The 12236-nt window shown below is 41.6% G+C and overlaps 1 protein-coding gene across 2 annotated transcripts; it reads right to left on the reverse strand.

Annotated features, from left to right (window-relative positions):
- Positions 1–8631: 8631 nt before the first annotated feature.
- Positions 8632–11596, reverse strand: LOC147640416 (uncharacterized). 2 transcript variants are annotated; one of them, XM_086780290.1, is made up of 6 exons: positions 11502–11596; positions 10262–11246; positions 10011–10096; positions 9544–9831; positions 9313–9396; positions 8632–9203 (listed from the first exon to the last, which is right to left on the reverse strand). In XM_086780290.1, exons 2-6 carry the CDS (start codon positions 10622–10624, stop codon positions 8837–8839), a joined length of 1188 nt encoding a protein of 395 aa, XP_086636416.1. In that variant the 5' UTR covers positions 10625–11246; positions 11502–11596; the 3' UTR covers positions 8632–8836. The 2 variants fall into 2 exon arrangements, with proteins under 2 accessions (XP_086636416.1, XP_086636424.1); XM_086780298.1 differs by lacking the exon at positions 11502–11596 and having other exon boundaries at positions 10262–11494.
- Between the last annotated feature and the right edge of the window lie 640 nt (positions 11597–12236).

The raw sequence follows: 12236 nt of genomic DNA on the forward strand, positions 1-12236 counted from the left end.
GGCTATTGCCATGTGTATGTATGCACGTATGATAAATCAACACGTGGAATACGGATGCATGATAAATTGTCGTGGCATAACGACTAGTGCAACGTGGCACACATGCAACGATTGGTGCCACGTGGCATTTTTTACTATAAAAGCATCTTCGCATTTTTTTTCGCTGTCGAAGATTTTTTGGACACAAATTTTCTCCTTCGCATTTCTCTTCTCATTTCCCCTGCTCAAGGTATGCATGTCTCTTACCGATTTCACTTGTTTCTTCACCGCTTTCTTGCATGGTGCACAAAGGTTGCCCCTTATTTTGCCCAACATCACATTTGCGCACCGTGAAAGCCACTTTCTCTTCCACGGCGTGCGAACGGTCATTCTACGCCCCCGGTTATCTATTTTGTGCACCGCACATGCCACTTTCTCTTGCATGGCATGCGAATGGACATTCTCCTCGCCCCAATTACCATTTTGCATGCTGTATCCATCTTTGTATATTCATGTGGATTTCTGTGTTAAGAAGGATCTTTGTATATCTGCGTTAAGAAGGATCTTGTATGTCCATGTGGTAGTATATTATCCATAAGGAAATGACCATCTCTTTACACCATCTTTTCTTTTTAAGCAGATGGCAAGGATTAAGCAAATAACAAAAAAAGGTCTTATTCAAAAAAGGATGATTCAAAGGAACCTCCTGCTGAAGTTGGCAAGGCAAAAAGGGCCTTTTTTACATGCATTATCTTCTAGGGGTGTTAAGAGGATGGTCAACTATCAGATCAGGTCTCTTAAGGAAATAAGGAGAGCTCAGAAGTCTATTGAGCATCTTATCCCTAGGTCTCCATTCTTGAGACTTATAAAAGAGATATGTAATTCTTTCAGACTTAGCGAGTTTGGATTCAGATGGCAGAGAATTGCAGTTGAATGCATTCAAGAGGCTATTGAGGACTTCTTGATAGAATTTTTGCATGATGCCTACATTTGTTTAAGCCATGTACCCAGGGTTACACTCATGGATAAAGACTTCAAGACACTGAAGCTTCTCAAATGGAGATATGACAAGCTTTTGGCTCCTCAAGGGCCTCCAAGTCTCAAATGGAGATATGACAAGCTTCTGGCTCCTCAAGGGCCTCCAAGTCTTAAGGAGGCTATAGAGATTCTTTATGTTCCTCATTCTCTTATATTATTTTATTTTTATTCTATAGTTCTCATTAGAGTGTCATAGTCATTGACCTCAGATTTAAAAAAGTTTGTTTTCTCAACTCAATATATGGACAACATGGAGAGTCAAACTTGTAAGCCCAATTTTATCTCATGAGTCTTTTTTTTTAAATTCTCACATGCATGTTGCTTATTATTTTTTATATTTGCATATTTTCTAAAATATTACTTGCTCATTTGGAGGTAATGCATCCTCCTCTCAAAGAGAAAGAACCAACTATGTATTCACTACTAGTTCATTTACAAAAGGATGCTACTAGTTGTGGTTGGAGAGTCATTGTTTACTAATGCTTGGAGGTTTCTCACCGCCAAGCTATTTGTTGGACCTAGAAGAATTCCTGTAAGTGCTTTATTTAAGTTTTTTGTTGTGTTTTGTTAGGGATTATTTAAGTCAATAATCCATATTATTCAAGTAAAAAATCCTTGCTTCTTTTGCAGTTTTCTACAACTTGCTACACAGATACATACCTATGGTATGTGAGGGCCATTGCCATTAAGAAGATGCTTGAACTACATGTTGCCATAGTGACTCACCGGTGCCTATCACTACTCATAGGAAAAGAAAATCTACAAACTAGAAGGTATATTCTTTGGGTAAAAAAGGACACCCTGTGCTTACCTCCAAACAAAAATTGTATTTCTCATCTAAAAGACAAAAGGTAAAAAAGGGAAAGTCTCCAAAAAAGCAAATCTCAAAGGAATCACCTAAAAAAGCTACAAAGCCAAGTGAGAAGGAGACAACTCCCAAGAAGCAAACAAAATAGAGGCAAGCCAAAAAGCAAACAGAAAAGGGACAAACAAAGTTAGGTGAGAAAGAGGCAACTCCCAAAGCATCAGAAAAGGACAAAACTCCCAAAGCATCAGAAAAGGACAAAACTCCCAAAGCAACAGAAAAGGAGGCATCCAAAGCAACAAAAAAGGAGGCAACTCCTAAGAAGCAAACTCCCAAAACATCAAAAAAGGACAAAAATCCTAAGAGGAAAGCTCCCAAAGCAACAAAAAAAGGAGGCAACTCCTAAAAAGAAAAATCCCAAAGCTTCAAAAAAGGAGGTGCCTCTTGAGCAAGGCAAAATTGAGGAAGAAGTAGCCAAAGGAACAAGAAAAGCATCAAGAGATTGTCTCTTCAATCATATTATATAGACTCACTATGTATATCAATTTTACCCTGATGATACTCATGTACACAAATCTTTACGTCATGATTATTAACTTTTCGTTGATAACTCGCATTTGTAGACATGTTTTAAACTATTACTTGGATGAAATGTTGCTACATAAAAAGTAAAAAATAATGTTCATTGCATTGTAAAAAAAGGGAGTACAATATGTTTTAGAGAGAGAAAAATACATCTTCTGATATAGGAATATCAGTGCAATAAAATGTCTTCTCTGATCTTTTGTGGATTTTATGTTGATTTATACGAAAAAGAAATTATGTTGGTTCATTGCTTAGAATGCATTCTAGTGCTGCACAAACATCTTTTAATGTCCACTTTGGAGTCACTCTATAAAGACCTTGCATTCACCATAAGTAAGCCATACTTTCAAATCCTTTTGTTCCATATTCTCCTTTGAATCCGATGGAACTCAATTACCTTGTGTTTTCTTCCATCGCCTGTATTGGAAGCCTATGTAAAGTGTTTGTCATTGAATTTGGTATGACAAGATCAATGAGTCATTGCATGCCGCCCGATACATAAATAGATCCCCTTTGTGTATCTCCCCCTTAACCTTCCATTCCTCACCAAGCAAATCATCAAATGTTAAGACTTTAACATTTTTTTGAAGCCACATTGTCCTAGTTCTATGCATCCCTACTTTACTAAAGCATTCCCCAAAGATGTGAAGAGGAAGAAACCATGAAAGTTTTATCCTCTTTGAAATCCTTCCAATTTTCATTGCAAAGTGTATATAAGCAAACATTTTGGACCTAAAAACATCAACAATCTTTTTGTCTGGAGTTTCCCAATCAATAAGCGTATGAACTGTTGGTATAGGAACTTCTTCTAGACTTCCATATACTGTGGGCCGAGGTTGAACAATATAGTTTTCATCCTTTCTTTATGAAAAATGCAGAAGGTTGATTAGGATATAGAATGTTGCCAAATTCAATGTGCATAACATTGAATGAACTTGAAAATGATTCAACAAGTTTCCACTCGATTTTGGTTGATGGAACAACATATACACCATAAATTTAAAATCAGTTAAACATGCCAAATGAAACATTATTTCCAGTACTCAAATACCTACAATCTGCAGGAATTGGTCTAAGTTTGCCTCCTTTAGTGTGTAGACATGTTGCACATTAGCATACCACTTTTTATCCTCTCCTATTTTGAACCCTAAGATCCGTCCTTTCCAATGGAATTGAACATTTTCTCTCTTGCATCTTTTGATTCTATGGGGACCTTTACAAGATGGAAGCATGGTCACCCAGGCATGGACCTTGTATGTTGTTGGTTCCCATTCTTTGCTTTCAACATGTTTGTGAACTATTATGGCATGTATCATGTTTGAAGGACATCACGATGAAGAACTTGAATCTACCATTTTTTGTTGTGAAGTAGAGAATAAAGAAGAAGAGTGAATGCTCTCTCACCTTTTAAAATAGTAATAATAGTTTGGCCACATTTAAGACCAACAATGAATAACAAAAAAATAAAGGACATACTAATCCCTTTAAATATTTGGGTGGAAAATTTTGAATTTGAATTTGGAGCCAAACCTTGAACTTCAACCAAAACTAGTGAGGGCAAAAGTAGTTGAAGGTCAAATGTAACATTGGACCACATGGCACTTTTTTTATTTTCCTAGAGCTAATCTCTAATCATGGAACTAATACAAGGCCCTTTTTTCGATTTCCAGCCCTAATGGCATTGAGCATGTTGGTAGGCACATAGCGTTGTTGGCTTCGATGTGTTTGGGGTTGCCTAACCCATGGTTGGGGGACCTTTTGTCGTGGTTGCCTGGGGAATTGGTGTGGGGGATGAGCAGAGGCGACATGCCTGGGAAGCCAAAGGTAAGTGTTTCCTTTATAGTAGCCTTGTGCTCGTAGCAAGCAGTCGGGGATGAGCCAACGTTGAAGCTTAGGCATAGGGTTGGTTTTTGTTGGCTTAGTTGGCTTTGGCGCTTGGGTTTTGGAGATGGCCATTTGGGGATCCATAGTTCTATGTAGCCATCGTAGAATCTTTGAGTGGCAAGAAGATTCTTGGACACCCACCATTGATTGTCAAGATAAAGATATGAGGTCGGGGTGCTTGCAGTGTGGGTGGTCAAGGTTGTAGAGTTGAGGGAAATGTCGAAGATGAGGCTTGACTGTCATTGCTGGATGGTGTCGACAATAGTGGCCGATCGATCGGCTTTGGTGAGGCATGGGGTGTGGGAATAGGGGATATTCTTGGTGATGAGGATGAGATGTGAGGGGCAAGGGTAGTCACGGGTGAGGGTGTGTGTGATTTCCTCTTGGGGACAAAAGGATTGTGGCCTTTTTGGCCAGTGATTTCCATGGTGACCAGTTTTTCGCGCCAATTGATTTGGCAAACAATGAGTGGCATCTATCCACTCTTTTCCAATGATAATCCAGCCTTGGAGTGCTCCCGAATCGATAACATGAAATCTACACTCCAACTCGTTATTTCCGATATAAATTTTAGGAATGAAATACCCAACACTCATTAAACACATGTGAAATTTGAATGTAAGTGTTTTCTTTTGTTAGTGTGGGTTTTCCAAGAGCTTTCCATGCCTCCAAGAATATAAGATTGGTTTGGACCATGGGATATATGTGGGCTTGCCACCATTGTAGACCATTCTCGGTCGGGAGTCCAATCCATATTCTTTGTGGGTTGAGTTTTGGTGGTAGTTTAGGGGTAGTGGAAGACATACCAGTCATTGTGGGGGGTGTGAGAATACCCTTTGTGGAAGCAGTTGGTGGGGGCAGAGGATCAAATTTGAGGCACTCCTCGTCCGAGAGGATCATTGTTACCTTGTCCTGGGGAAGCTTGAGGGTAGCTGTATTGTCAACGGAGTTGATTGTACTTGTAGCGTTCTGGACCCAGCTTCCTTCGAGAACGATTGCTTCTTTTATCTCCCATGTGGGAACCACATAGAACTTACAAGCCAATGGGTTAGATACAATATGTACAGTTTGTGTAAAGGAACCAAGGCTTTGTATGTGTTGTCCACCCAAAAATTAAACTTTGGTATGGGAAGTTTTAAGAGATGGTTAGCCCAGAGAGACCCATGTTTCCCATGGCAAAAGATTGTGGCTAGTTGTGGGTGACATCAAGGCACATTTCCGTTGCATATTTCTGCCGAAGGGGAAATCTATCCAGACCCTAAGGGTGGTTGTTTCAAGTTGGGGAGCTACACTTACACTAAGGGTGTTAAGCGAGGCAATGGCTTTGTAGGATTCATGGAGGTTCTGGCCGTTTGGGAGCACGAATCGGGTGCCGAGTTTGTGACCTGGGGAGGGTGTCAAGTGTAGCAAGGGTTTTAAGTTTGTGACCTGGAGCATGAATCGTGGTCGACTTTGTTCACTAGTGACAGAAGCAACCGTGCATGGCACCAACGCGTCCTCAAGGGCTTGATGACAAAATCACAAACCAAGAGATCATTGCTCCTAGAGGTGGTCACATAGAGTCCTTGGCAAAGGGAGCTTTGGCCATGGGATATGAGTTCCAGGTATATAAATTGCCTTAAGCGTTTGAGACCCTTTGTGGAGGTAGACATGATGCATGTCCCAGTCATGGATCAATTGTTTTTGTTGCATGAAGCATCTACCCAAGATGTTATCATAAGCGGCATTACGAAAGTCCATGACCGCAAATGTGAGGTGGAATGTCATGTCACAGACTTTTACCTTGAGGTTATGCACTATGCCCACGGGTTTTACAGATTTCCTGTCCACAATCTTGATCACCAATGTGGTGGTTGGCCCCAGTTTTCTCAGCATGTTTGTGTGAGGATGCTTACGCACCAGCACCTCCATCTAGGATGCCTTTGACCACATGTTCGCTATAGGAAATGGGCAAGGCGGCATTGGTGTCATCACCTTCAAAGTAGTGGCACATCGCATTTACGCAAATTGTGGGTGTGCCTTTGGGTTGTGGGTTGTGGTGATGATGGAGTAAGTCTGGATAATGGGGCTCAGATTCATCCGAGGAATATGAGGTAGCACCCTCCTCCATAGAAACCTGTAGTTTTCTTTCCATCCAATTCCGAAGGTCATTCCATAAATTTGGACTACCTTTTATCAAGGTTCCAATGGGAATTTGGATTTGGGAGGAAAGGAAGGTAGAGAGGTCGACCAGGTCACGTTGATGAGTAGGAGCTTCTTGAGGGGCAAGCCATGATCATAGGGTGGACCAGCAACTCTTACTCATAACTTGTTCCTCATTTAATTCTAGTCTTCTAGATGGTACGTCAAGTGTCAAGTTCAGGTCGAGCACTCCGAGCTAGTTTCCTACTAGAGATTAGTTCTAAGATAATAGTTTCAATTCTATTATCTTAGCTTGTTCCTGATGTAATAGAGCTTGGAGATAAGTTCTAAGATAATAGTTTCAATTCTATTATCTCAGGTAGTTCCTTATCTAATAGAGCTTGAATAGATAGGAGTTGCTCTCAAATAAAAGATGGTTGCAGGTTTATCATGATGAGGAATAGAGAAACAAAAATAAAATTGTAAAATTTTGATAATAATTAAGCAAGAAAACAATCACGGCTTGTAGAATGTGACTATCCTAAGATAATCAGGGAAGGTGATGAGGGAGACGTTTGTATTTATCACAATCTCAGAAAAATTGAGAATTAACGAAGACGAAGATGGAACAAGCAAGGGGACTTCAATAAGAAACGAAAACTACAAAATAAGGCACAATTAAGGCCTACCAGGCACACAGCACAAAGCACCATCGAGGAAGCAGAGCATCATCACGTCCAACATTAAGAGCCCCAAGGCAGCCGAAACGGAAGCAAAACAAACCAGGAGCTGCGCTGACAAGGAGGCCGAGGATACCTAACTCAACCTTAGTAAAACACTCAAGGTTCAAAGTAAGGCAGGCTTAATTAATTAATGCCAAAAAAAAAAGGATTTTGGGCGATTAACAACCCTTCGTAAAACTAAACGTTTAAGGCTTGCTTCGTTAATTAATGCACCCAAAAAAACGAGAGGATTTTGGGCGCCTATTTATCCTCCATAAAGCAAATTTGTTTACTTATAGTTTTCTTTTTAACACCTTGGTAATACCAATCTTACTCTATCAAGCAGAAATAAGGGTAGGTAGCATGAAATTCCTCACAAGCATTTGCATATTCAAGCAATGAACCCCATCCCATATATTCAACAACATTCCAAGCTTGCCCAAATAGAAAACTAATTTGCACATTCAAAAAATCCAGGGCCTACCCTTTGTGTAGGTTTGGAAGATTGCATGGAAGGCAAGTTGTAAATGCAAACGACCAATATTAGAATCCTAAGCTTAAGTGGCAACACACAACAAATCTTAGTTTTCTTTGTGCCCGCCCATTAAGAGACCCCCCATACACAGTAGCTAGACTTTGCTTCATAGGCAATGTCTCACTGACAGGGGACAAAGCAAAATGGCTCCATTTCCACTGGCTCACAAATCAACGCCTTCATACAAGAACCGTTTGTTTTCCAGATTGAACAGAGCACCCCACAATTAACCATTTTTTTTCACAGATTGGAGAAAAGCACCCCACAATTCCATATAGCTGGTTATGGCATTATGCCATCCACACCATCGCTAGTATTCCCCTAGAATTGATCATCTCAAAATTGAGACAAATTGTGTCATGGAACAAGAGACGGAAGACACATTTTCCTATTGCAATAGTAGCCCTCTATTCTATCCCATTTCCACACGTGTGATAGGGGATTCACATACTCTTACCACAACGTTGTCCAGAAGCACTGCAACTAAGCATTTTTACTACTTTATATCTCCCAGTCTTTGAGAGATCTCAGGACTACAAAATTATGAGCTTGAATAAACTCTTTTAACTCTCTCTCTGCACCACTCGACCTTCAATTGCAGGCTCGACACATGGCACTCTCAAAGACTCTCTCTCTCTCTCTCTCTCTCTCTCTCTCTCTCAATCATGCACCCTTGCGAAGGTTCAACAGGAGGCTAGAAACATAGCATTTTCTCTTCCCACAACGCCACCTTTGCACCCATACACCATTGCAAAGGTTTGATAGGAGGCTAGAAACACTGACACGCTCATAGTCTTTTGGTTGGTTCAGCCTTGCAACTAAATCTGTTGCTACTAGTTTCAAAGTGGCCCCCTAAAAATCATAGCTCCCATCTTCTTTATAGACGGACTGAAACTCCTTTTACAATCACAAAAGCGAGACGTGGCACCAATCACAAAAAACGAAGGTGGAACCATATTGAATTGTACACAGGAAAAAACGTCAATTCCGATTAAGTACTTTACATGCACTCCTTCACATACACACTGCGGCAACATCCAAATGGCTGTTCATTTCTTTTCTAATCAACTTATGATTCTATCTCGAGGGTTATGCCTTAGAAACATGACCATGTTATCAGCCACCCATGCTATTCAGTTGGCCCCTTACACAAGCTACTATGCGAGTTCAATGTCTAGCATGAATTCTGTAGAGGTGGTATGCTACAGCAACAGATGTGGCTGCACCTACAACAGCCAAGGCAGCCAATGTGTCCTCTCTCTCCCAAGAATCTAACCACCAAGAGGCTTGCCACCATCTGTAATTGGCATAGAGCCATCGAGTAGATCGACTGCTGTCGCCCCCTTTTTCTGAAAAACTTAATCCCACTCTTGTTCGAGGAGGATTTATGCCAAGACTAGCTTTCCCATCTGTGTGGACATTGACATGCTCTTGTGCTTGCCAGGTGTCATTCCCGAAATAACCATCACCACAATACTGGACAGAATTTTGTAGAGTTTGCAGAGGTTCCATGTCTGTTATCCCATGAAAGCTTCTGCATCATAAGAAACCTTAGCCAAATATAACATTCTGAACACAAGCAATGGGTTTGACTATACAGAAATGTAGGAGAAATGCTCGAGTGCAACACCCAAGTAACTAACCTCCGGTGCCCAATTGCTGGATTCCCTGTACCAAAGAGTTCATCCAAAAGACTGCACACCTCATCTGAGGTGAAAGATCCATAGCTGCGTAAAAGCACACATCAGCTGCTTACAAAGGTCGCCCAGTTCATGTCTCCCATCAACACAAGAAGACACAATAAATGATGTTCAAAGTCCTTACATTGCACAAAAAATGCATATGCCTAGTCTCACCAGCCTCCCAGGACTTACCCAGTAGCACCCAAACTGTAAACAATCACATTGCCTTTATACTTGTGGCCCCCTACATGTGTACAAGGCCTGACACACACATGCTTGTCAAGACCTCGAGCAGATATCTCACGTCTTAGTCTCCCGATGATAAGAGGCCCAGAGATCCCACAGCGTGCATCATGGCTTGCATGTGCACAAACAAAAATATGAGTTCCCAAAAGCCTCTCTGGCCTTCCTGATAGCCACTCTTGATTTTGAACTAGTACCTCATCGACAAAGGTATCCACGTCAAAATGGGTCAATCCCCTGCACCATGCACACAACAATAGCCTTCGCTTAAGATTTGAAATACTTGATTAGGGAACTCTAGCTTGCCTTCCATTCTTAGCTACACAAAATCATTGAATGTGGTCATCATCTAAGAAATATAGCTGCATTCACTTGTTTTTGCAGATGAAGAGACATTTTTAGATTATGGGCCTTACTTATATCTGATCATGTCAGGAAATATCATAACATCACCATTAGAGGACTCGGTACCATCTCGCCCTTCGCATATTGTCAATCGCGTCTGTGACAAAAGGCAACTATGAAACTGTTGATATCTTCCACTCACGACCATTCATGATGTAGAGTGTTCTCAAAGACATAAGCAGAGTAAATACAGAAAGATGGACCCCCACACACACGTGTTGAAAATGTCCTCATTATCTTCTAACCTGCAAATTTACCTCACCTTCTTAGCCATCTCGTTCTTCCTCAACTTGATTGTCGCTGCCAAGAATCGAGGAAGTCGATCAAAATCTGCTGCCTCCACAAGAGCTGGCCAGCTCTGTGGCTCCTTGAAGCACAGGAAGACATGGCGCTCATCAAGGGGGATGCTGCTGAGAAGAGAGGAGCTGCTGGTGCAGGTTTCTGCACGTTCAAAGCCTAATACCTGCTCTGTGAGGTCATCTCCATTAAGAGGGAAGACTGGGGCTGCCGAGTCTGCTAAAAAACAGGGAGAGACGAGTGCAGGGGGCCTGCATTCATCATTCAAGCAAGCAGATCTGCTGGACTCGTAGCTCTCAGGGTCATGACAAGGCAGAATGGACGCCATGTGAAGGAGCACAGAGATCACCAAAATCCTAGAGAGACGTAATGAGATGAGAGAGATGGAAGAGATCACAAAAAATGGTCTGGAGAGATGGTAGATACCCTAGAAAGATTGCAAAACAGAGAACCCCTAAACAGAGCAGAAACGCTATAGATATGGTGAAATCCTGGACAAAGCTAGAAAAAACCAGGAAAAGGCAGAAACCCTAGACAGCATAGAGTACGCAAAATCTGGATAATTGCAAATACCCTAGACAGTCCTAGAAAGATGAAGGAACTGCAGAAACCTCAGACAGATTGCACTGGAAAGGTACGCAGAAGCACTGGGCGAAGTGCAGGAAACCCCCTAAACAAGCTTTAAGGGTGACTGCAGCATAACATTAAGGGGGAAGGGGAAAGGGCCGTGGAGAGCTCGCCATAGCTAGGAAGATTTAAAATCGGAGAGAGAGAGAGAGAGAGCGGGGCCGGGGGCGGGGGCGGGATTTTATTCAGGATCTCTTAAGAATTTAAAAAGAGAATTATCTCGGGCTTGTGGGGGGTAAAAACAGAGAAACCTTGGGGAGGTGCTGCACAGCTCAAATCACCTTCTGCTTTTGCATGGTTCCTCTCTCCAAGAGCTTCAAACTCTGAAAGCAAAAAGCAGAAGCCTCAGGAACCCTACAAAGCAGGACCGTCCCAAATCCTCAAGAGCTTCAAAGAAAAAGCAGGAGCTTCCAAAAACCCTAGAAGAAAGAGAAGAAGCTCTCCTAAAAACGCAGGGGGCTCTCACGAACTCTAAAGGTCCTCCAAAACCCTAGAAAATTACAACACAGAGCTTCGATGGAGCGGCATGGAGCATTTCTGAACATAAGCAAGAAAACAGGATGGCTAGATTGCCATACCTCAGAGAAGACAGTCGAGGAGACCTCTTGCACAGAGGAAGCATGAGCTGTTGCCGCCACAGCTCGGAAGCCTACAAGGAAGAAGGGAAACATTACAATGTGGGCCATAAATATAACACCTTTATCGTACACGACTTTGACTCCTGTTCCATACGAAAATGTGATTAAAATCAAAGTTGAAAAGGGCAAATTTAATTTAAGTACATAGTGAAAAGGAATTTATGAGCATCTAATAATTATCTATTATTTGACACTAATTTGTGCTTAAAAACTCCACTAATCGTACCTTCACGAATCCTTTCTTACTACCATTATTTTAAAGTGGAAGAGCTAATTCATATAAAAATATAATACTTTGTTTTTGCCAGAGATGGGTATAGAATTCAGCTTCGAGCTTTCGAGCCCAACACGCGGACCCCCGATTCGTATAAATAATTAAGTATAGTGTAATGTAGCATTGCCATCTACAACCACATCTCGTTTTGGGAATCTACTTTTTTGTTTATGTGTGCATGTCGGGGTTCTAACCTACACCCCCTTTTGAGCGAAGGCAAGGCCCATGGACAATGTTTACTTCTGTTTTGTGGGAAGGTGGATTACTCCATCGGCTCACAACCAACCCCCCTCACATAGCTCATTGGCATCGAACGCGAGCCCCCATAATGGGACCCAACCGTTCTGCCACTAGACTATGAGCCCCTAGGCTTAGAGTGTTTACTTCTATTCTTACTATAA

Source organism: Cibotium barometz, chromosome 3, assembly GCF_041138505.1.
Source record: "Cibotium barometz isolate CiBa-2024 chromosome 3, ASM4113850v1, whole genome shotgun sequence".
In the NCBI taxonomy this organism is placed as follows: Eukaryota; Viridiplantae; Streptophyta; class Polypodiopsida; order Cyatheales; family Cibotiaceae; genus Cibotium; species Cibotium barometz.

What these genes read in the sequence shown, in the direction of transcription:
- LOC147640416 (XM_086780290.1), bottom strand. Translation starts at nt 10,624, where the DNA reads ATGGCGTCCATTCTGCCTTGTCATGACCCTGAGAGCTACGAGTCCAGC. An exon ending in CCTGACATGATCAGATATAA is followed by an intron (nt 9,832 to 10,010) that starts GTAAGGCCCATA and finishes TGCATGGTGCAG; the next exon opens with GGGATTGACCCATTTTGACG. An exon ending in CCAGCAATTGGGCACCGGAG is followed by an intron (nt 9,204 to 9,312) that starts GTTAGTTACTTG and finishes CTTATGATGCAG; the next exon opens with AAGCTTTCATGGGATAACAG.